The sequence below is a fragment of the Leopardus geoffroyi genome, chromosome C1 (assembly GCF_018350155.1).
Source record: "Leopardus geoffroyi isolate Oge1 chromosome C1, O.geoffroyi_Oge1_pat1.0, whole genome shotgun sequence".
NCBI classification, from domain to species: Eukaryota; Metazoa; Chordata; class Mammalia; order Carnivora; family Felidae; genus Leopardus; species Leopardus geoffroyi.
This window is the reverse complement of record NC_059328.1, coordinates 82,944,330-82,971,021: the sequence shown is the minus strand read 5'-3', so window position 1 is coordinate 82,971,021 and position 26,692 is coordinate 82,944,330. Positions and strand designations below refer to the sequence as shown.

The 26,692-nt window shown below is 34.5% G+C and overlaps 1 protein-coding gene across 1 annotated transcript in view; it reads left to right on the top strand.

Annotated features, from left to right (window-relative positions):
• Nucleotides 1-26,692, top strand: part of DPYD (dihydropyrimidine dehydrogenase) — an 852,446-nt gene that overhangs the window by 501,816 nt on the left and 323,938 nt on the right. Inside the window, exon 14 of the mRNA XM_045478381.1 lies at nucleotides 9,960-10,124. Within this exon, the coding sequence (XP_045334337.1) occupies nucleotides 9,960-10,124 (165 nt within the window). The remainder of the gene's footprint in view (nucleotides 1-9,959; nucleotides 10,125-26,692) is intronic.

Below are 26,692 nucleotides of genomic sequence, written 5' to 3'. Positions count from 1 at the left end.
TATGCATTTTAAGAAATAATAAAATGAATACCTTTTTTTTTCACATTTCACACTGAAAGAGAAACAGAAGATATTCCTATACCTTTGACTCTGTGTTGCCTACTCATATATATCCCTTTGTCTTCCCTCTAGAGGGAATGATGTAGATTTTATAATTATCATTTTCTTCCTTTTGTATATGTTTTACCACATATGTATGTCTGAACAGTAAGCTGTTTAGTTTTGCCTGTTTCTGTATTTCATTTAATATAATCATACAGTTTACGTTTTTATGCAACTTGCTTTATTCTTGTTATTGTTCAATACTTTGTTTTTCACATCTATCCCAGTCCAATTAGCATTAGCCCATTCATTTTCTCCCTTGTATGCCATTTGCTCATCGTTTCTTTTGTTCAAAATGTCATTATTTCACCCTTATCCTTGAGTTATAATTTTGAAATTATGCACTTCTCAGTTAACATTCCTTCTTTATAGAAAATATTTTACTCTCTTCTGACTTCCATTGGCACTGCCAGGAAGTTCACTGTCAATCCGCTTTTCCTTTGTAGAGAGTCTTCTTTTTTCTCTGGCTGCTTTTTAAATCTTCTCTTTGTTTTTTGGTGTTTTATTTACTACAAGGTGGCAGTTAAAAAATAAATAAAAACTTTTCTTCAGTTTGTTATTGTCCCTGAATTTGAAGACTGCTGTCCCTCATTGATTCTTTTGAATCTTTGACAATCTCTATTGAACTGATGCCTCTCTCAAGACTCCCCATTATATTCTTGGGAGCCCCACTTAGATTTCTCCTTTCATTCTTACTCATTTTCTATGCCTCTCAACTCTGCATCATGTTTTGCATCCCATTTGACTTTGCTGCCTTTCAGGTAGTCTTCCCATGTATCAACTTGACTAATTCTCTTCAGCTATGTCTAATCTCTTGTTTACCCCAAACTCTTAAAATTCTGTTTTCCCAATTTGTTATATATATAAGTGTGTATATATATATATATATATATATATATATATATATACACATATATATATATTTAAATTTCTAGATATTCCTTCTTTTGCTTATATTTTAAGTTTTCATGTTTCTTATTCTTTGATTATACATCCCTCTTTTATTTTTCAAACATAATAAACATTTGATTCTAAATCTGATAGTCTCAGTTATCTGTATTCCCTTGTAAGTCTGGTTTTGTAGCTTTTTCTGCCTCCTGACTCTCACTTCCAATATTTTTTTTTCTCATTTGTTTAGCAGAATTATTCTGTTATGAGTTCACTTTCCATGGAAATTTATTTATGGGAATTTTTTGATACCTGGTGTAAAAAATCCCTCCAGACAGAGTTGGAGACTGCGTCTCCTAGTTACCTGTGGACACCATGACCAGGGGTCACCTTTAAACCAAATTTTCAACTTAAGTTTTACAGTCCACACAAGTGTGCAATCCTAAGGGAGATTTATTTTCTTTTTCATCCATAATTAAGGCTAAAATGGACATTTACACCACCATTGCCCTCTGGGTGTTTCCTAGCTCACAAATTGAGAGCATTTCTTTTTGTTTGTCCTTTCTTATGGTTAAGCCCTGACTTTTTCTCTCTCTAAGGTATGTCTAAGCCATTAGAAATCAGTCTGTAGGCCATCAGGGACCAGCAGAAACCTTGAGAGAAGACACCACCCTGCAGGTAGTTTGTTCTTAGGAATCTCTGCTTTGTCGTCATTTTTGATCCCTGAGAAATTTTATTTTGACACCAGTTCAGTTGTGCATCTTGTTAACCTTACTGCAGAAATGGAAAACTAATTATTTAGATGCTTCCTTCCTTAAATGATGGCTATTCGTTTACAGTGGCTTCTAGAGTAAAACCAGAGGATTTATACAAGTTTTATAAAAAGTGAAGTTTCTTAAAAAATATTTATCATTTTCAATGAAAATTCTGCTTTAATACTTGGAGATGATTAATAATTATTAAAACTGACTCATGCTTACACCTTCACAGCTGCTGTTCTGGGCCTTAAAAGATTTCTTCAAAGCATATCACATGATCATCTTATAAGCAGGCCAGCAGAAATTTCTAAGTTAATTACAGTTTGGCAGAGTGTATCCAAAACCTCTTATCTGAACAGTGAACCCAATAATTTAATCAGTCTGTCTGTTGATTAATCACGTTCTAATCCATCTGATATCAGCTCTGAAAAAGCTCTTCATCTGTTCCTTGTAAAACTTATCTCTGTGAATGCACAGCTGCTGTGAGCTATTGGTATTAATAACTTGAATAGGAGACAGAACACAATGGATTCTCAAAGCCTGCAGAAAAAAGTTTGAACTCCTTAAAACAGTCATTCAGGACTCTGTAATCTGACCCAACTCTACAATCTTCACATCCTCATTTCCTGTTGCTTTCTCAACTTCAGCCCATGTACTAGTTAAGGCCAGGTGCCTGAACTCTTCTGTTTTGACTGTTTCTAAAGCTCATGTTGATGAATGAATAAATGTGTATTTAATCAAACACCACATCGGACATGTGCTATAATATTTCACTTAAAATCCTGCCACCTCTCTGTCATATAGCAAAGCATGTAGTGAAGCCAGTTTGACAGATGAGAAAGTCAAAGAGCAAAACAAATTACTTTTTGGTGTCCTATTTACAAAGTTATAAGCTCTTTGAAAAAGGGCAAGAGGAAAGACAAAAGGCTACACAAGTCTGTGATTGAACATTTTACTAGTATGACATAAATAAAATTCAAAAAATTAATCTCCATACTTGGACAGTGTGAGATACCAAATCCTTTAGATGTTTGACACTATCTAAGAGGTCAGGGATGTTTGATCCAAAGTGAGCACTAGAGAGTATGTGAGTAAAATTCCTTCCCTGACACATAGTAGACATTCAGAATGTTCAGTTTCTATTCCTTGTTCCCCTCCTTTAGCCTAATCAGGTTGTAAATTGTTTCCCTGTTCATTCTAGAACACAATGTGTTGTTTGTTTTTCCTTTTACTTGTACTGTTTTACCCTTCTTAATAGACTATCCGTTGCATCAATTCAGTCCAGCTGCAAGACTGAGATTGAGTGTACCCCAGGCTGTCTGTGTTGACTGTCTTCAGCACATCAACACATTGGAGTCACAGAATTCTCGATACAACCTAAAACATGAGAGGATTTTAAAGAGTTCTTGCAACTTTGATCTTGCAAGGTTTGGGGCTACAGGAATAGCAAATGGATTGTTATGGTTTATTCAAGATTATGGAAATTTTCATTTCATTACATGATAATAATTTTGTCTGTTTTACATCCACTTTCCTAATTAATAATTATACTTCATTAGTGTCCATATGATATTTTCTTGTAAGCCTTCTAAGGTGAACCTTGCAAAGACCAGTCCTGTGTAGTAGATTCTTTAAGACTCCTTTAAAATTACTTGCTTAGCTCTCAATTACTCCATTTTTGTTTATATGACCATATATATGAATCATGGACTTGAGAGGTTACGAGATTTGAATATGACTCTACCTATACCTTATAATTTGGAACCTGTCAGGGGCCTATGGTTCTATCATATGAACTGTAACAGAGGAAGCCCTCCACAGAAAGAGGGAAGGATGAAGAGCTATGCAAATAGAAGCAGAGAGAAGAGACAGAGAAACATTTCAAAATGAATTTCCTTCCTTCCTTCCTTCCTGTTACGGGATTTTTTTCCTTTTCCTTAAAGTAAATGCCACATCCCTACTTCTTAAAAAAGTCTAACTTGTTTAAATTGATTTGTTTTTCTTGCAACTAAAATTAGTGCTGATTAGTATCACCTGCATCAAATGTTAAGTGGTCACTAATATTATTCATATCACCTAAATGTGCCTGAATTCTAGTCTCATCTCTAATGCTCACTAGAGCTGGGCAGCAGTAGACAAATTCTCTGATAATTTATCTTGTGTTTGTAGATAACACTGTCATTCTTGTTCACGGTGTTTTCCATGTGGGTAGACAGATTCAAAGTTCCTGATGACAAATGGGTAAATTTGGTCACAATTTCAGGTTTTTGAGCGCTATCTTTATATAAGACACTAGGATGGAAAATTGATGTATTAAGAACAAATTTTCATCCTACCCATTCCACCCCTCCAAAACAACCATGTACAGATTATTCTGACCATTATAACATTTATTTTGAGGAGTGATCAAATATTAATATACTTAGCTCATGAAGAAAATAAAATGTTAGGTACTTCTTTCATAATAGTGGAGTTGCACTGGAAACTGGGCCACTGTTGAATTTTATTTTACTTTTTTGCTATTCCCAGGGAAGCAGTATGCCAGATTTATAATGATAGAACCATATTACATAACAGGATATTTGTTGTTAGATTTATTTGCAAAGTGATTCTCCTCTTTTATGGAATAATGTATAGATAAAGCCCACTCATACAGAAAGTGATATATTTTAGAAGACAATTTGTCATGCAGTGCATTTAATTTTTAAAATTCTAGCTTTTAAAACTAATTAAAAGATTTGTTTGACATGAAGAGCCAGTTTATGGCAGAATTTTGGGAATTAAGAAAGGAATGACTACCCCTAAGATTTAAATTACAGGTTTTCAGGTAAACCAATGAAACTTTACCTATAGTGTATAACAATATGCACTATGATACCACAAAACGCATAAAACAGATTTCTCACTTTACCATGTGTTTCTGCAGTTCAAGAGTGAAACTGCTTTAAAATTATATATCACTAATACTTTTAGAAAGTCATCGTTGCTCCACCATCCCCAATTTCTCCCCCAGCATCTACCTATTGTAAGAGGTAACCACTCCTCTGAATTATTTTAATTATTTTCTTATACTTACATTTGGTCACATAAGTGTGTTTCACTAAACAGTATGTTATGTTTTTTGTTTGTTTTGTTTTAGGTATCATATTCTATATATTTTTCCACAGCTTGCTCTTTTCACTCAACAGATTTCTAAATTAATCTGTTTTGGTAGAGTAGCTCTGGTTCATTCTGCAAATTTTATTTTTCATTTTAATTCAACTTTTTTGGACCCTGTTTCTTTTCCTAGCTTCTTAACAAGACATCTCTGCAAAGTTTCTTTTTCTGTTCATTGAGGCCATCGTGACGATCTTGATCCAGTGGTAACCATGGAAACACTATAGTTTTTTTTTTTTCTTTAGGATAAGAGAGGTCAAGTAAATGAACTTAAACAAGCAAATATAATCAGCCTGTTTACCATTTAAATCTCTTTACTAATGCTGAAAAATCACTAGCATCACTTCAAATGTTAAGGGGTCACTAACATTCGATTATATAATGGTAGTTACAATATCACACAAAGCAGAGATATCACCTAACATTTTCTTATCTATAAACATCAATTTTAAAAAATCAGTATATTGTTAATGCACTGAAGACTAGAACTATGGTAATTCCTCTTCTTTGTTATAGAGAATAAGCTTGTTTGTTCTAAATATTCTGAATATGTTTGTTATATTAATTCCCTTAAGCAATGCTAATATAATTTAGCTATTAAATATTAAAGCAAAATATTATCTTATGAAATCATGCTCAAATTCTAGTATTCCCAGGTCAAAAGCTTTAGTAAGTTATTGCCCAATTATTGAAGCTTTAACTCTATAATCATATAACCAAGGGTAATTGGTTGTATCCAAGTTTTCATTCACCTTTCACTTAACAATTCCAAGAAGTCTTAAGTTAGTGGAGAAGGTTTTTTTCTTTTTTTTTTTTTTTTGATAAGGTAATAATAGCAAATATGAATGAATTTGGGAAAGAAAACCTAGAATAAAACTTCTATTACCAATTTATCACTGGGTGACAATCTTGGAATCTCGGCACTTTCACTGAATTTGGAATACACTGAATTTTTAAATTGCTACAATGGCAACAGTTGACTCACTGATAGTTGACAAGCTCTACACATTAGGCATATGCAACTTGGGCAGTTGTTAAGGATCTTTTTTCTTGGCTTGAGTTAAAGAAAGAGAACACTAACCTGTTCAGAGAAACACTGCCTGTCATAAATCAACATAAAGGAATTAGCAACCCTGATTATGAAGTAGATAAAATTTCCCTCTGATTTGCTTGCACTTACTGTTTGATCTTGGTTAAGGAGATCATTGATAATTCTCCCATGGTATATTTAGAGTTTAATACCAGATTATAAAAGAGAAAAATAAAACACCCCCAACATTAAAAATAAATTTAACTGGGGCGCCTGGGTGGCGCAGTCGGTTAAGCGTCCGACTTCAGCCAGGTCACGATCTCGCGGTCCGTGAGTTCGAGCCCCGCGTCGGGCTCTGGGCTGATGGCTCAGAGCCTGGAGCCTGTTTCCGATTCTGTGTCTCCCTCTCTCTCTGCCCCTCCCCCGTTCATGCTCTGTCTCTCTCTGTCCCCAAAATAAATAAACGTTGAAAAAAAAAAATTAAAAAAAATAAATAAATAAATAAATTTAACACAGTATTCAAAAGAAAAATCTCTAATGTCAGAATTTTAGGTTTTAAGTTACCACTGAAGTGGGGCATTTTAAGAATGGAGCATTTGCTTGACTGTCCTCTATTTATTTTTTTATTAAAAAAATTTTTTTAATGTTTATTCTTGGGTGATAGAGCATGAGTGAGGGAGGAACAGAGAGAGAGGGAGACACAGAAAATTAAACAGGCTCCAGGCTCTGAGCTGTCAGCACAGAGTCAGACACTGGACTTGAACTCACAAATCTGTGAGAGCATGACCTGAGCCAAAGTCGGACCCTTAGCTGACTAAGCCACCCAGACACCCCTGACTGTCCTCCATTTAAATCTTGTTAATTTACTGATCCATTTGGCCACTGTGGGTTGTTGGCCTAATTGTTATTAGGCGGGTTACTGTAAAATAGTATATGGCTTAGAATTACTGGACCATTGTGGTTTTCCTTACTCAGTATAGGTGCAATTCTTCTATGCTGTGTCTTCTTTATTTTATGATATTAAAAAAAAAGCCTAAACATACTATGAAGATGTGGTCCCAGCCTAGGGCACAGACACAAGAAACAACTATAGTTGGTTAAGATCGTAATACATTCATCAGCCAAGAAATCCTCTAGGTAGCCAATGACCAGTTTAGGAATTCACATCCACCTGACCCAGAAAGCCTTAGAGTCAGATTGTATCTGAATAAAACCATTGTATTTGGATCCTTGAGATCAGATAAACCCAGGAAGTTAGAGCCAACAATCCGGGAGATCTTAAAAGCTACAGTGTGAGGAAGTTGAAATATGCTTCCTGTCACTGAGGCTCTGCAGTAGGCTGAGATGGGGAGAGGTGGGCAATCTGTGTCAAGCATAGTGTTACCAACTGTAGTTGGGGACAGGGAGCTGTATTCAGGGGTCGCTGAGGTATCAGGGGAAGCAAGGAAAGTCCCCAATTCTAGAGTAACAGACTAGTAGGAAAGGATCTAAAGCAAAGAACGAGTACCTGAAATTTGAATATAATATCTGTTCAGCAACAGAATAAGGCCAGCAATAAATCCTCTATCCTCCCCCTGCCTCAGGACAAGACCCATTCTAGTGCCTAGGGTTTTGCTTTAGGCTTCTTCAAAAAACATTATTTGAGCACCTGTTAAAGGCCAGGCTAGAAGCTGCACATGTGTTAGCAAATGAGATAGTTTCTTTTCCAATCCTTATACTCTAGTGGAAGGTTCAGACAAGAATATAGACAGTTACACTACAGGATGTTAAGAATGCCAATTGGGGAAGGATATATTGCTATGGTGGCATAAGTCAGAGCAGCTTATTAAGACTTGATGATGTTGGAGACATGGAAAGGTTTCTCAAAGGGACTGAAGTCTAAGTTAAGACCTGAAGAATGGGTAGGAAGAGGGATGCTGCTAACATTAATCAGTTTTGTTGAATAAGCAGGAGGTGCTGCTAAATTATAAAGTGGTCCTTTAAATAGGTGCCCCTTCATTTGTGGGACTCTTACGTGCCAGGGCACATGAGTTGGTGAACTGAGAAAGGACTGTATTCACTTCCTTGGCCAAGTTTTATATAGGGCAAAACCTGTGGCCTAGATTGGATTTATCTAGGTGAAAGGCTTTTAGACTAGGGAGTAGAGCAGAGGAAATAAAGACTTCAAGGCTTGAAGTGTATGGCTTTTAAAGTTGGAATATAGAAGAAAATAAGCCTGGGGCACCTGGGTGGCTCCGTCGGTTAAGTGTCTGACTTCAGCTCAGGTCATGATCTCACGGTCCGTGAGTTCGAGCCCCGCGTCGGGCTCTGTGCGGACAGCTCAGAGCCTGAAGCCTGCTTTGGATTCTGTGTCTCCCTCTCTCTCTGACCCTCCTCCATTCATGCGCTGTCTCTCTCTGTCTCAAAAATAAATAAACCTTAAACAATTTTTTTTAAATAGAAGAAAATAAGCCTTATTTGATAGAAACATTCCTAGCATCGTGTTCTCAGACCATGGCAGCACTTGAGTTACCTACCTGGGTAAGCTGCACAGAAGCCACCTGCAGGGATGTAGAGCATACATTTAAGCCTTTGCCAAGACAGAAATTTGACCCATTAAACCTGAGCATTCTGGAGTGACTTGAATTGTCATTTTACCCATTATAAGATTGTGGAACACTGTTTCACAATGGCAAATCAAAGTAAGGCTGGTGGTGTTGCCCATAATTACAATAGAAGTGGAATGGCTTAATTAGTAAAACATTAACTGGCAGGATTCCTATAAGTAAAAATGTACATATTTAAGGAGGCTTATTGTAACATTTATACCATTTATTTTATAATATACTAATTCGAATGTAAAAGTGAATGTAAATTACCAGAAATTAACATGCAATGTGAAGAAAAGTCCTTTTATCCTCTGCAACTGTAGCATTTGGCAGATTCAGGAATAAATAATCTTTTGTGGCAAGGGTATGCCTTATCAAACATATGCAGATCAGCACTAATTAATGCTAATTAAGGTTTCCTGTCTATCTAGTTGGAAAAACGTCCAAATGTTATGAAATCCAGTTAGTATGCCTATTACGCTAATTGTTTTATATGGGGTGGTTCTTAATTAAAATATGTAAATTGACCTTAATTGCTATATACTAATGGGGGTTCATGTTATCTCACTAAAAGTGACAAGATGGTGAGGAGGGGTACTTAAATGACTAATTCTGATAAATCCTTAACTAAATGACCTTTACTCAAAATTAATTTTAATTGGAAGTTGGCTAAAGAAACATTTTTCTTCTTTGTTTCTTTTTAGTTTTTAGTAATGTAAGAATGTTACTCTTCTTTGTTAATACAGCTTTAGAAGCAGTTGTACATTGTTAATTACACTTAACAAGCAAGTTAATTTGACTGTTTACTGTTTATAGTTATCAGGAAGTTATTGATATCCTCATTTCAGTCTTGGAAGAACTGAATTCTCATTGAGTGTGAATTTATAGTTAGAATTCTATAGGTAGGTTGACCCAGTTAGTTTGTTAAAATATGTGTTAAAGTTTGATGAGCCAGTGGTACTAATATGTACTCCCTGGCTGATTTACATTGGAATTGCTTTTTAAGAAAAATAGTGTTTTTTTTTCTTTACAAAACATTAGCTTTTATTGGAATTAAAATGTCATTGAAGGTATTTGGATTAACTAGACTGAAACGATATTCTTACATTTTACTTATCAGGTTTTTATTTATTATTTAATTGCAAACAAATTAAAATATGTATGCCCAAAACCAATAAAATGAATTTACATATTTTTTTAAGATGCTAACCTTACAATTACAGAAAGTAATTTAAATAAAGCTGACAAATACTTTGTTTACTCTTTCATTTGGAAGTAGTTTATATTCACATGTAATTTAAAATATATTTTTAAAATTCTTCTCTAAAAATGTGAGAAAGGACTTGGTAAAATATTGTCATATAGAAATGAGCATCGAATAAAGATTGTAGTTTTTCTTGGTCAAAAGGAGACCCAATATCTTTACTCTTTTATCAGGACATCGTGACAAATGTTTCGCCTAGAATCATCCGGGGGACTACCTCTGGCCCCATGTATGGCCCTGGACAAAGCTCCTTCCTGAATATTGAGCTCATCAGTGAAAAAACGGCTGCATATTGGTGTCAAAGTGTCACCGAACTAAAAGCTGACTTTCCAGACAATGTAAGTGTGATTTAACGTCTAAAACAAAAGAATTGGCATAAGTTGGTGAATGTTTATTTAAACATCCAATTCATAGGCTTATAAATATTAATGTGTATAATATATTTTATTAAAGAATCTGCCAGTTGCTTTGCTGATGCATAGAAAGATAAAAAAGAAAGAAAAGCTCAAGAACTCATAAAAATCCACACAATGTGAGGCTTTGTTATAAATGGGTGCCATGCAGATGGAAGAAGTATCTACATAAGCAGAGGAAGAGAAATGAAATCCTCATTTTATTGACTTGGTTTTCACTGTATGTAGCTAGTATTTATGAAGGTGATGACCTTAGGAAGAAATTGCAGGCTATAAATAATTTTAAATATAAACCTGAGGCAGAAGCAGAATATCTTCTTATATAGTTTATTTATGTTTTTTCAGTGGGAAATAATTTACCAAATAATTTTAATACCTTTATACTAAATGAGTCACTATCTTTTATAAAGCCCTTTCTTTAAAAGTACTGTGCACAAAGATTACATATATTTCATTTCTTTATGGATTTTTATATGTCGCCAGTAGTTTTTTAACCTATAGGTAGTATTTTCTCTTCAGTAGATGGTTAGAGTTGTTCTTAATTCATTGATTCTTTTTCCCCCTCTCTCACTCTGATACACATATGCATACACACAACACACACACACACACACATACACACACACACACACACACACACAATTATCTGCTCCCCCCCCCCCCCATCATTTTCTGTCTCAGAGCTGGTGATGAATGGAAGTTGAGGTTTGGACAATGTGTGTCTTTGTGTTGTAGAAAAGATTCAAAGACAAATTGGAATGTTTTAAGTACTCTAATGATAGATATTTTAAAATCTAATGAAATGTGTGGATGTTTTCCCACAAACTGATAAATTCAAAAATCTTATAAAGGGACTTTCTATTTCATTCTCTTGCCTAACCCATTAAGTTGTTGTTGTGTTAGAGTATTCTAATTGGTTCAAAGCTCTCTTACCTTGAAACAAAATATACACACATAGAATAAAATTAATCATCCTCAAGTCAAACCTTCATATATAAAGGGAACTATCAATACCCATATGATATCTGTAGATTCTGTTCTTCAGGAATTTTTCACTTTCGGAAATTGATGCTGCAAATACTCTATGTTCACATTATGCAATTAACTCTAGTAAACAATTATGTTGAGCTATTTGTTTTTTAAAGGGCCAAAATCTTGTGGGAAGCTTTTCTCAGAAAGACAGGGACAAAAAGTGGGTCAAATATAAGAAGAATTATTAATGTATTTTTAAACACCATCTACAGGTTTTAAGTATTATACTAGGTACTGAACAACCGTAAAATAATAGCAAAAATAATAAGTGTGAGCTCTTATAATATTAAACTGATGTTGGTATTGTTATAAATGCCTTATGTATTTTAACACTCAATCTTTAAATAATCTTATAAGATAGGTACTATTACTTTCCCCATTTCACAGAGAGGAAACTGATAGGAAACAAAGAAGTAACGTTACATGCCCAGGGTTGCAGAGCTATTCCTCGGTTCCCCTTTCAGTTTCCATGGTTTTAGTTACCAGGAGTCAACCCAGTCTGAAAGCAGATGATCCTCCTTCTGATGTTGGATGGTCAGTAGTTGCTTTAAACTTTGTCACAGTGCTTATGTTATTCACCTCACTTTATCTCATCACATAGGCATTTTATCATCTCACATCATCATGAGAAGGAGAGTGAATACAGTACAATATTGAGAGAGAGAGAGAAGCCATATGCACATAACTTTTATTACAGTGTGTTGTTATAACTGTTCTATTTTATTCTTAGCTTTTGTTGCTAATTTCTTATTGTGCCTAATTTATAAACTAAACTTTATCATAGGTATGTATATATAGGAAAAAGCATGGTTTATAAAGGGTTCAGTGCTATCCATGGTTTCAGGTAACCACTGGAGGTCTTGCAATGTATCCCTCATAGATAAAGGGGGACTATTCTACATGGTGAAACCAGAATTTGAACTTGAAACTTGCTTTTAGCATCTGTGCTCCTGTCTAATTATAGTGTTCTCTAGTGCACAAAGTGCAGTATCATTTCAGGCCTTTAAAATTTCAGTATTACTTTTTAATGCAACATAAGAGGATGAAATATAATTTCTCCAGATATTGCTTCTATAGTATTTAGATAAGCCATAGTATCTGAAAAAAAAATCCCTTTTCCTGGAAGAGAACTCCTGCCATTGGCTTGTCTCAAACTCTACTCTCTTTTGGGCAGGAGTGAGATATTATACAGTGGCCTCCAAGAAATGACAGTAAGTAGACGAGAAAGCTGAGATGAAACTCTTGCTTTGTGATTCCACAGTCAAGTAGAAAGAAGAAGCACATTTAAATGTTCTTTTCAAAATTTCCCTGGAAACAGTTTTCTCCTCCTATATGCTTTTTCCTTCTGAGAAAACAATGCATGCTTTTCTTGTTTCTAATTCTTTCGCCATTGAGATTATACTCATTATTCTTTTTTTATCCTTAGAACTAATTTCTAACACTTTTATCCTCCATATCAACGATAACATTTTAAATACAATTAAAATGGCATTCCCATTTGAACCCAGAGAAATAATGTGTTGCACCTAGATATTGCCATGCTGCGAGTAGAATATCCCCCACTGTTTTGGAATTACTCTGATGCCAAACCCAATGAGCTGAACGAAAGAAGGTGACCCTTCATTTTCCAAGTTTAATTATCACTCTCACTGGAGTTTTCCCACATCATTCTCAAGTGCGTGGCTGCCACCTTTGATGACAGGGATCGGGTAATTCAACCCAGTGTGGCAGCTTCTAAGCAAGGGGTAACTTTTCTGAAAAAGAAATTGTCCTGGGGGTTGTGGAGAAGGGATGTAGGTCAGCTGATAGCAGCAGCAGCTAGTATCTCTCTTTCCAGAGAGAGTAGACACCAGTTGACCATGAACTGGAGGAGACAGCTGGAAGAACACCTTGACTAGAAAGGCATTGAGACCCCTGAAATATATTGTAAAGGCTTGTTCCTTAACTAGCACAGAGTTATACCAAAGCCTACACTTTATACTAGACTTCTGCCCGGCTTTCAAGGTTTCTTTTTATTTATCTGTGAATTAAATTTGGCACACTGATGATTGTAGTGACAGTTTATTACTAAGAGTTTTTTTTTTGTTCCTAAGCTGAGATTTTGCAATGCTTATTATGAAATGTACTGTATAATTAGGGCTTACAGAAATCAATTTTAAGTGAATCCTTTCATTCTCACTGCAAAAGCCTTAGAAACCATATATTTTAAGCTTCGCAATTTTTTTAACCAAAAAAATACATGCTGCATTTTGTCTGAATGCACTGAATTAGCAAACAAAGACTGACATTTTCTATCATTTGTGGCAGCTAAAGTAAGAGTTAGGCAAAAGATAGGGATTCAGCAGCGAATTGGCTGGTGAAGATAGAAAAGGGAGTGATGGCTTTGTTAGAGAAATTAATAAAGGAAGAACAATTGATATGTAAATATACTTCAATTACAATACACCTCATTCTACTGAAACCCTTCCTCAGTTCATTACTGAGAAATCAGCATTGCACACATTAAGTTCAAAATGATTCCAAACAAGTTGCTCTTCATCAGCATTCCTGAAAGTGCTTTCCTGACCAATTATCCTCTAAATACAGAATTCTGAACCCCGTGTGTGTGCCCTGGACTCCTTATACACCCTACCAAAGCCTAACAGCCTTTCTTCAGAATGTTTTTGAATGTGTAAAACCCAATTCAACAGTTTGCAAAGGATTCCTTTTGTATGAAAATGAATGCTCAATATATTTTTACAAATACAGTATAGTAATGCACGTTACTCTTTAATAAAGTCACTAAAACACAATCTAGTGGCGGATGTAGTAACTACTGGAATTTTAACATAATGGTGACCATCAGTGACACCTTGAGATATCTGAAGCAACTTTAAGGTGATTTTCTGTGGCTTCTGTTGGTGCAAAGTCCCAGGTTATCAATAGCCCTACTATGGTTTGTTGCATTCCTGAGGAAATGCTAAATTACAGCAGGAGGTTAGTGAAAATAAAGAAAATAAAAATAAAGGTCTAAGTTTTTCTCCATCCTAGTTCACGAATTTCCTGTATTCTATCAAGAATTCTATGGACCTCAGATTAAGAACTTTTGCCCAGTGCTTCTCAGCTCTGGTTGCATATTAGAATCTCTTGTGGAACTTCAGAAAAGGTATTTATGGTTAGGCTCTGTCCTAGTTTAGTCATTTCAGAAATTCTGGGATGGATACAGTGAATATCCATTTGTGTGAGTGTGAATGTGTGTGTGTGTGTGTATGTGTGTGTGTATACATATGTATATATGTATGTGGTGTGTGTGCATATTTTTTATAAAGTTCATCAATTCATCCTACTGCATATAAAACCAGTATCATTCATGACCATTGACATATATCATTACATATTTATAAAAGTCCTGTATCAGAGCTCAAGAGCCTTTTATATGTGCCAGGGCCTGTACTTAGGGCTTTATGTATCTGTGAAGCAGAGTTTTTCCTCATTTTATAGATGAGGAGACTGACTTTTATAAATATGGCATTGCACAGGGCACTGTGTCACGCGGCTAGTAAGTGAAGTCATTGGTGCTGGAAATCTTTCCATTACACCTTGAAGAGGTATTTCACTTGGCACTAAAGAACCTGAGGAATTAAGAGTAATATGTCATTTCAGTTCTCCTTTACCCACCCACTCAGATAGGTCAATTATATTGAGCTCTCTTAACCACAGACTCTCAAAAAGGAAAGCAAAATCTTTTTATTAGACAAAGAAAGAAGTCTGTCATCAGCCAACCATTATTTTGTCACTAGTCCTAGCTCAAGACATTTTATAGCTGACTTTAGAGAACAATGTCGGTGACTCAATGTGGACCTTGGTTTGAACTGTTACCTGGTCCCATCTTAAGTTCTGTATTTGAAAATAGGGAGTCAAGGGATTGAGTCAGATCTAGGTGTCCTCTAAGCAAGGAGGATGCTTACTGCTTATTCAGTGGGTATTCATTACCCCATAACTGCTGCAGTCTTCCTATAGGCACCACAAAGGCTGACTCAGCAGAAGCAGGCTTTCTTTTCTTTGGATTATTTATAACTAAGTCTTACTCATTAGAAATATGGGGATTTTGTTATCCCCTCTCAATCTGTTTAGAAGAATAAAATTTAGTAACAGGTAAAACTACAATATATATGTTTCAGGCCAATGATGACCAGTATAGGGTTGTTAACTTTTGCTTTCATTTTTTATTAAACCATTACTTTCTTAATACAGAGCTTATAAAGCATAAACATCACCTTCGCTCTTTCCCCCTCATGTTCTGAAAAGGATATTCACCAACAGAAATGTAAGCATCCCTGCACTGGAGGGATTCCTTCTTTGTTCCCTCTGGAATTTTTTGAGCTTGTCAATTCTCTGTTTCTGTCAATTTCTACACATTCCCATGTTGATTTATTTTAAATAAATTAGGAAACTGCTGGAGCAAATATTGAAGGGAAGTCTAGTATATCCCCAGGAAACTCCTTCTTTCTTTACACCAGAGCTTAAGTAGTGATTTTCTAACATCGTTCATGAATTCTAGAGAATATAGATACTTCCCAGCCTCCCTCCTTTACTAAAATCCAGGACGGTTATCTGCTGACATTACTTTATTGATTTTTTAAAAGATCTATCTAGTGTACAAAAAAATAAAATAAAAATTAATCATAATAATAGTGGAAACTTAAAAAGTTAGGGTGGATTGATGTAAAACAGTCCATGTCCAGTTATCCTAACAAATCTCTGTTTTCATTTTCTAGAGTTGATAGAGTCTAAGAGCTAATGGTATGAGGTTTAAAGTCAGAATAGATTTGAATCTCAGCATCAACTCTGACTTGCTGTTTGTTGATGCTCTCAGAGTCTGCTTCCTCATCTGTGTGATAACAAGAACTATTCCCAGAGGTTGTTGTAAAGATTAAATGAGATATTATACATATCTTGTTTGGCACATTGAAGTTATTCACCACTATAAATAATATTGCATAGGATACCTTTATGCATTTAGCTTTTATTCCTTCGTAAAGTAATAATTAGTTTTCATGAAATATTCTGAGAGGGGGATTTGGCAAGTCAAAGGTAACAGCCTATTTATAGCTCTTGAAGTATATTGCCAGTTGATTTGCAAATCATTTGTGAACTAACAGTGCATATACAAGTTACTATTTTAGAAATAATTACCAACTAAAAAATTAAAAACTAGCTCACTAAATATGCTTTTTAGTGATACTTATAATCTTGAATTTGTTATATGTAATATAGAATGTAAAGTCTTCTGATCTTTATTCAGTGTTTTATTTGTTATACTTCTGTGCTTTAATATCACTCATTCTTTTGACTTAGTTTCCAATTAAAACAAGACTTAAATAATGGCAGTTATTAGTATCAGCACAGAAAGAGAAAAATTAAAATGTGTTTAATTCTACAAACAAGAGTAGCCAAAATGAATCAGAATGCATAATGAAGCTCATAGTTCTGTGATTAGTTTCTGGCTTCATGTAGCCAAGTATTTTTTTTTTCTTTTTTTTTTGAATAGGATATTCCTAGTTCCTTAAAAGAAAACATTAGCTACAGTTTAGATGGAGTAATGGGGACTGGATTTACCATCCCACCTGAAACAGCAACATAAAATAAGGTATAAAATATATGAAACAGCAGTGTTTAAGACCTGGAACAACAGTCGATAAAGATAGTGGTCACTGAGAGATGGAAAACAAAGGAATGAGCTCTGCCAATGCTCTAGAATGTTTCCAGGCCACATTACAGGGAGAAGAACCCAGAAATCTCTCTGAGTTGAGGAGACAAAGCTGAAAGTCCAGAGAAACCAAGGTGGCTAGAATTCACAAGATAGAACACCAGAAAGCAGAGAGCTGCATGCAGGGAGTACTCCAGCGACCTGCAGAAGGTCCCTCTTGAGTGTTCAACAGAGTACATCAGCTCATGCATGTGAGTAAATTACAAGAGACTGCAGAAAGAACTTTCTGAATGGATTAGAGGAACTAGTACTCAATTCTTAAAAGGATCTGGGAATAATGACTCTTCCTGCCAGCCAGACTGGAAAACCCCATGATTCACAATTAGCCATAGGCTTAGCACTGCTTTAGTCATGCCCAACAACTCTTAAAAGCCAGATCTGAAAGGATCAAAATATTTCCAAGTAACCTGCAACTCAGAACAAACCTCAAGAATATAGGTATACAAAAATATCTAGGACCAAATAAGATAAAATTCACAGTGTCTGGCATTCAACTAAAAATTACCTATCATGTGGGACACCTGGGTGGCTCAGTCAGTTAAGCATCCAACTTCAGCTCAGGTCATGATCTCACAGTTCGTGGATTTGAGCCCCTTGTCGGCTCTGTGCTGATAGCTTGGAGCCTGGAGCTTGCTTTGGATTCTGTATTTCCCTCTCTCTCTGCCCCTCCCCCCCACCTTTCTCTCTCAAAAATAAGTAAACATTTAAAAAATTTTAAAAATCAAAATCAAAACAAAACAAAAAATGCAATCAGACTTCCAGAATGAAAACTACAATGAATAAGATGAAAAATACACTGGTAACTAATAACACCATATTAGGCACTGCAGAAGAAATGATTAGTCACCTTGAAGATAATAGCAATAAAAACTATCCAAATTAAAATGCATGGGGGGTGGTTGGAGAGTGGGGAGTAAATATACCATTTGTGAGCTAGGGACAACTTCATGTGGCCTGATATATACTGGAGTTTTCAAAGTTTGAAGAAACAAAATGGCTCCAATTCCCAGTTTTGCATAAAACTATAAGCCTTTCCACCTGCAAAACAAACAAACAAGTAAAAAACAAGAAACTTGAACTCCAGGCATAAGAAACATGAAGAAAATTATACCAAGGAATACATCATAATTAAATTAGTTGAGCCAATGATAAAGAAACAATTTGAAATCAGAGAAAAACGCATATTCTTTACAGAAGAACAAATATAAAAGTCACTGTTTTGATTTGTTGTCAGAAACAATGCACGCTAGAAGACAACAACTTTCAAGTGCTGAAAGAAAATAAAAGGTCAACAACTGTTAATGTAGATTTCAAAATTCAACAATATATCTTTCAAAAATACAGGTGAAATAAATACTTTTTCAAACACGAAAAGCCAAAATAAAATCATCATCAGGAGATCAGCACCACAAGAAATGTTTAAAAACTGTTTTAGACAGAATGTAAAATGCTGCTAGGTTGAAATATGGATCTACACAAAGAAAGGAAGAATACCAGGATTTGTAACTACATACGTAAATATATGATTTTGTTTCTTCTTATTTAATTCACTTTAGCAGAGAATTGTTTGTTTAAACAAAAATATAAGACTGTGTGGTTTATAAAATATATAAAGGTAAAATGACAATAAAGTACAAGAGTTGTGAGGAATAAAATGAATTATACTAATGTAAGCTCCTAACAAATTATGTAAAGTTTTGTATCACTTGAAGGTAGACTGTGATAATTATGTGCAATTGAAGCTCTAAACAACTAATAAAATAATGCATCTGAATTATAGCTAAAAAGCAACAGTAGAGTTATAAAATAGAATCATACAGAGTACTTAAACCAAAAGAAGGCAGAAAAAGAGAACTGTACTAAAGAAGAGATGACACAAATAGAAACCATGTAGTAAGATGATAGAGTAAAACCTAACCATATCAATAATCATATGAAATGTAAATGGTTGAAACATTCCCAATTAAAAGGCAGAGATTTTCGGATTGGATGAAAAAGCATGACTCTACTGTGTATATACTGCTTACAAGAAAAATAATTTTAAATATAAAGACACAAAAAGAAAATTGAAGCAATGGAAAAAGATGTACCATGCTAACTCTAATCAAATAAAATCTTATAATATTAATAAAAAAAAAACAAAGTAGATGTCAAAGCAAAGAATATTGCCAGGGACAAAAAGGGAGCATTTTATTATAATGAAATGGTCAGTTCATCCACAGGTGATAGCAATCCTTAAGTTTATGCACCTAGTAACAAAATCTTAAGATAACATGAAGCAAAAACTAATAGAACAGCAAGGAGCAATAGAAAAACTCAGAATCACAGTTTATTTCTATACCTACCTATAAATCATTAATAAAACAATGAAGGGAGGTCATTCAAGATTTGAAAAATGCTATCAACCCATCTGACTGACATTAATAGGACATGCCATCCAATGGTAACAGAATATACTATCTTTTCAAATATGTCCATAACATTTATTAAAATAGACCATATTCTGTGCCACAAAAGAAGTATCAATAATTTTAAAGAATTCAGTTCATTCAAGGTATGTAGAAAAAGAAGAATAAACTAAACTCAAATAAGGGATATAATGAATATCAGTGGAGGAAATTGGTAAGTTAGAAAACAGTATTCTCTCTCAAAATAGAGAATATCAAGGAAAGTAAAGCTGATTCCTTAAGAAGACAGCCAAAATTAATAAAACAGACTGAAGAAAAAAGGAGACAAGAAACACAAATTATCAATATAGGGAATGAAAGAAGTAACACCACTGCAGATTCTACGGATATTAAAGGAAAAATTATAGAATGTTATAAACGATTTATGTAAATAAACTGGACAGATCTTTTGAAAGACGAAAACTATCAAAGCTTAGTCAAGAAGCAATAATGTTAAAGAAATTGAATTTATAGGTCAAAACATTTCCATGAAGAAAACTACAGACCCAGATGGCTTCCTGAGTAGATTCCACCAACCCTTTAAGAAAGAATGATTCCAGCTCTTTGAGGAAGACATGGTCACAGCTAGAGCGGAGCTTTGCAGGCTCTGCCCCTGCTCCCAACTCACTGCTGTTCTCTCTTGCTGAGGAATAAGTCAGTCAGGAAGCCATGGCCCGAAGACACCCGTGGAATCAGAGGTGGCCATTCACCAGATTAGAATTACTCTAACCAGCCGCAACGTGAAATCTTTGGAGAATGTATGTGCTGACTTGATCAGAGGCACAAAGGAAAAGAATCTCAAAGTGAAAGGACCATTTCGGATGCCTGCCAAAACTGAGAATCACTACAAGAAAACTCCTTGTGGTAAAGGTTCTAAGACTTGGGATCGTTTTAAAGATGAGGATCAACGATCTACTCATTGATTTGCGCAGTCCTTCTGAGATTGTTAGACAGATTACTTCCATCAGTATTGAGCCAGGAGTTGAGGTGGAAGTCACCATAGCAGATGCTTAAATCGACCTTTTTAATAAATTGATTGTTAGTTAAAAAAAAAAGAAAGAAAGAATAATGCCAGTTCTACACACACACTTTCAGAAAAGTAAAACAGGGCGAATACTTCCCAACTAAATCTATGGTGAGAACACCTTATTACAACTAGACAAGGACAGGACAAGAAAAGGAGAGTATAGACCATTGTCCTTCATGAACATAGATGCAAAAGTTCTAAACAAATTTTAACAAATAGAATTCAATAATATATAAAGAATATAATGACCTCATCATGACCGAATGAGGTTTATCCCAAGAATTCTAAGTAGGTTTAACATTTGAAAATATTGTAATTCACATAAATTACAAACTAAATAATAACAATGAGAACAACATAAATTATATAATTATCTCCATAAACCAAATAAAAAACATTTGAAGAAATCCAAAAATCTGTTTTTAATTTAAAAGAAATTTCAGCAAACTAAGAATAGAGAGGTAATTCCTTAACCTGGTGAGAACAATTAAACAAAACAAACAAAAACCTACAGCTAACATCCTAGTTAATGGTGAAAGACTGAATATTTTCTTCCCAAGAGAAATAAGATAAGGATATCTGCTCTCTCCACTTCTATTCCACATTTCTGCTAGAGTTTATTTGTTTAAATAAAAGAGTGACAACAACAAAGAGATATGCAGATTTCAAAGGAAAAAGTGAAACTTTATTCACAGAGGATATGATTGTTTATGTAGAAAATATGATTAAATGTACCAATAAAAACCACTTTATTTACAAAACCAGGAAGCTACCTTATAGGCTGTTGTTTTCATATTTTATTTCTTAAAATATTGCATTAAAATAGTGTTTATCTTCATTACCAACTTTTCTTGTAATCCTTAAATTATGCACCTCTGGAGGTTGCCTAATTCACCTAATCCTGGCCATGGCCTGTCAAAATTCTACTTTAAATAATAAATGAGGTTAGGGGCGCCTGGGTCATGATCTCGCGGTATGTGAGTTCGAGCCACGTGTCTGGCTCTGCGCTGACAGCTCGGAGCCTGGAGCCTGTGTCACCCTCTCTCTTTGCCCTCCCCCTGCTCACACTCTGTCTCTCTTTCCTTCAAAAATAAATACTAAAAATTTTTTTTTAATAATAAATGAATTTATTAGCAAAGTTGCAAGATACAAGATCAACTTATAAAAGTCAATTATACTTTTTATATGCTGGCAATAGACAACTGGAAACTGAAGTAAATATATCATATTGTATTAAAATTAAGCAGCAAACACATGAAATTGGGATAAATCTGACAAAGATGTGAAAGACATGCATCCTGAAAACTACAAAATCCTGCTAATAGAAATTAAAGAAGACCTAAATAAATGGGAGGCTCTACAATGATTGGAAGAGTTAGCATTGTTAAGATGTCAAGTGTCCCCATACTGGTGTAAAGATAAAATGCAGTCGTAATCAAAATGTTAGCATTACTTTTTTTGGTACAATTTGACAAGCTGATTCTGAAATCCCTGTGTAAGTGCAAAGGACTTACAGTAGCCAAAATCATTCAAAAAGAACCAATTTAGAAGTCTAACACTTTCTGATTTCAAGGCTTATTTTAAAATTGCAAGAATCAAGATACTGGCATAAAGATAAATATACCAACAGATTAAAGGAGGATAGCAAGCCCGAAAACAACTCACACGTCAGTTGTGTGAACAACTGACTTTGTCAAAGTTGCAAAAAAGAAATTCAGTGGACAAAATATAACAATATATAACAAATGATGCTAGTAAAATTGGTATCCATATTCAAAAAAGTAAGTGTTCACTCATATCTGACATGATATATAAAAATTAATTCAAAATAGTCATAGACATAAATGAAAAACCTAAAACTATAAAACTTCTTAAAGAAAACATAGGTGAAAGTTCTTGTGATCTTAGGTTAGGCAAATATTTCTTAAATATATACCAAAAGCACGGTGCTTCAAAGAAAAAAAAAATGATGTGATTTACCCAAATTAGAAAGTTTTGCGCTTCTAAACCTATTGTTAAGAAAGTGAAAATACAAACCAGAATGTAAGAAAATATTTACAAATCACATATCTGTTGAAGTGCTTATATCCAGAATATTTTTTTATATCCATGATATTTAAAGAACTTTCAAAACCCAACAGTAAAAAAGCAAACAACCCTCTGCACTTTGACCAAAAATATTTGAGCAGATACTTCAAAAAAAATTTTTATAACGTTTTATTTATTTTTGAGACAGAGAGAGACAGAGCATGAATGGGGGAGGGGCAGAGAGAGAGGGAGACACAGAATCGGAAGCAGCCTCCAGGCTCTGAGCCATCAGCCCAGAGCCCGACGCGGGGCTCGAACTCACGGACCGCGAGATCTTGACCTGAGCTGAAGTCAGACGCTTAACTGACTGAGCCACCAAGGCACCCCTTGAGCAGGTACCTCAACAAAAAAGATTATGAATGATAAATAAGCACATGAAAATGTGCTCAACATCATTAGTCATTATACAAATGCAAATTAAAATCATAATGAGATATACACCTATTAGAATGTCTAAAATCTAAAAGACTGATCATACCAAATGTTAGCAAGGATTTGGAGATACAGGAACTCGTATACCTGAGGCATGAATAAACATAATAAACATGTTCATTATCTTGATTGTGATGATGGTTTCAAAGTACATACATATGATGGGGTGCCTACGTGACTCAGTTGGTTAAGCGTCCAATTTCAGCTCAGGTCATGATCTCACAATTCATGGGTTCAAGCCCCACATCAAGCTCTGTGCTGACAGCTCAGAGCCTGGAGCCTACTTCAGATTCTGTGTCTCCCTCTCTCTCTGCCCCTTCCCTGCTTACATGCTCTCTCTCTCTCTCTTTCTCTTTCTCTCAAAAATAAATAAAAACGTCAAAAAAATTTTAAAAATACCAGTATGCATACACATGTTAAATCTCATAAAATCCTATGCTTTAAATGTGTACAATATTTTGTTATACTTTATATAACATATAATGAATTATACATATATAACACATAATTTATGTATATATAGCATATAATTATATAGAATATAGCACAAATAATATAACCTATATAGAATATATATATATCATATATAAAATTATACTTCAATAAATCTGTTTAAAAAATAGGTTCAGTTTGGGGCGCCTGGGTGGCGCAGTCGGTTAAGCGTCCGACTTCAGCCAGGTCACGATCTCGCGGTCTGGGAGTTCGAGCCCCGCGTCAGGCTCTGGGCTGATAATTCAGAGCCTGGAGCCTGTTTCCGATTCTGTGTCTCCCTCTCTCTCTGCCCCTCCCCCGTTCATGCTCTGTCTCTCTCTGTCCCAAAAATAAATAAACGTTGAAAAAAAATTAAAAAAAAAAATAGGTTCAGTTTAAAATTATATGGCACTTTTCATGGAATGTGTCCTGGAAATTAATTCCAGGTTTAGCTGAATGGCTAAACCCTTGTCACTGAGAGCTTCAATCTCTACCCCATTGCCAGAGCCATCAGTCAATTATTACCCTTTACAAAAGTGTCTCGCATATGGTCACATTCACTTTGATATTGACAGGCTAAAAGTGACCTTATATCATATTAAGAAAAAAAAGAAATATTGGATTGATTTTTAAGCTGTTGTTTTGTGGAATAATAAAATTTATCAAAGCTTTTTTAAATAGTCACAATATACAGGCATTAATTGCCTACAACATACTTTTTTCTCAAACTCCCCTTTACTTTGTAAGTTGTCAGGCTGCCTTTTGGATAACAATACTGTCTTCTCCATTTGGAAGTATGGCAGGGAGCACACTGAACCATGTTGAAAGAGACCCTGGGGATGGTGATGGTGCATTGAATTAGGCTCTTATTAGTATGACTTGTTCATTAGAGAGGCAATGGGAACAATTTATAAATTGTATATGTTTGCTATATAACCATAAAATTAAACTAAGTCCATACTCAGATAGGTGAAGAGTTCTGTTCAGTGGGTTCACTTACTTTCTTAATATCAATTTAGTGATCTTTCATCAGTCAATATAATGTTTTTGTGGAGAACTCAACTCTGATGCATTCTTCTTTTAAAATACCTGGGAAACCAGGAAAGAGAAAGGATAGGGTAAAACCTTCTACTTCCCCTCCACCCATCCCTGTAAGTCTCTGAAATATGTCTGTTTTTAACTTAAAGGGTCCATTTAAAAACAGAAAAAAGCACAACTGTTTTATGAGAGCTTAAAAATAGAAGGTAATATAAAGGTTTTTATTTAATATAAGATACTACAATTGTTTTTTCATTTGCTTTGTTATAAACTACTTATCCTAGTTGACTTTTGGGCAGATGGGAGCTTACTCATAGACAACATTTCCCCCCCAGCTTCTTTTTTTTTACCACTAGGCATCTTATTCTTTTACAGTGTACCCTACAAGGCATATTCTAGAGGTTTATTATTCACAAGGAACTATTTTCATATTTTCCCCTTAGGTCTTGTAGACATTTACTTGAAAGTACTCTTTATTCTTTAAGATAGTTCAAACACACACACATGCGCTCACACACACACACACACACACACACACACACACACTAATTTAGTTTTGTTTTTAAAGGTTTGTATACTGTACTTTAATGACTGTTTTTATTTTTGTAACCATTATTTATGTTTGGATAATTGATTCCATTTAAGCAGAATTTAAGGTTGTATCTGAGACCCACAAATAAGATCTAATTAATTGTAAACCATATAAAAGGAGAATAGTCACAGAGGCCTTGGACAACTAACTTAATCACCAGGGAAACCATTTTTAAAATATCACAAATGAGGTAAACTTTGATAGAATAAATATGTACAATGAACCCTCCAAATTACTGAAAATTGTATTCTGTGGGATTTGTCTTCATTTTACGAACTAAAGTTATGAAAATATACATTAGAATGAGGGCCATTTTAGTATGGATATATATTTATATAGGCAACTTGTGGTTATCCATTTCAATAGCAGATGGCGAAGAACCAATCAATGGATTTCGTCAATAAGGATACAATGATATTTTTACCAGTATCTTCTAGTTTTATATCAAGAGTACATTTCATAATCATGTTAGAGTTAAAAGGGAAGGTTAAAAAAAAAGAACAGAAGAAAAAGAAAAAGAAAAACATCTTTTGGCAATGAGCCTTTTCCCTAGGCAAGCCCCAAATCTTAAGGGAAGTACAAGAAGCAAGAATTGAAAAAGGGATTTTAGGAATTCAAAACATAATAACTTTTGTATAGCTATTTATAGGACACAAATTTCTATTTCTCTGAGTTGATCTCAGAATGACTTTGAAAGGAAGGTATGAATATCATCCTCATTTTATACTAGATTCTGATAGCCAGATGAAGAGAAGTAATTTCTCGAGGAATTTTGTTTCAGACTATAAGTGGTAGAATTTTAAATTGATAACAGAACATCTGACATACATTTACAATAGGAAAATTATTTTTTTTTAAAAAGTCAAGCTTCAGAGTACTTAAAAATGTTCATGTGTGATTCACCTTTTCTTTTCACCTGGGTTTTCATCCCCTTCTAGTGGAGGTGCTAATGAGCAGAGAAATAGGAAAGGTAATCAGCCAGAGGGAAGAGAAGAATCAAAGACCTAGATAATTCACAAACTGGAAAATGAGCTCCTAACTAATCAAGACTGGATTGTAAATAGGATAGAAAGAATTTATGCATCCCTGGTATCGGCCTGAATAGCATTTGTACCCAATCCAAGAAAAGTATTTGTGAATTTCACAGTTGGCTATTTTTTCTTCCTTTGAGATTTTTTTCCTGAACTAATTATCCATTGTGTACATGAAGCAAAGAAATAACTTACCATTAAAGTCATTTTTGAGGTGGATATTTCACTTTGCATGTTGTTAAAATGCCTGGAGCATTAATAAGGAATGAGTTAACTTTATTAATACAGCTTCTTTGGGGAGTTTCTGATCTATATACTGATCACCCAAAAGGAAATTTTGTGTCATATTTTATTCATGCAAAATTTAGGGAAATAACTAGATTGACTAATCTTTCCATAATAAATAATTTAATTTAACTTTGTGCTGCCTTTTGCATTTTAATTTCTTCATAATGTGTCCTTTAAACCCCCAATATTAAAATTATCAGTGACTGTTTCTATTTGATTTAGTTTAAATTGTAAATTTAGTTATGGCTGTTGGGTTACAAGGTATGGAGGATGGTGCCTTAATATAGGAAGTGAGCAC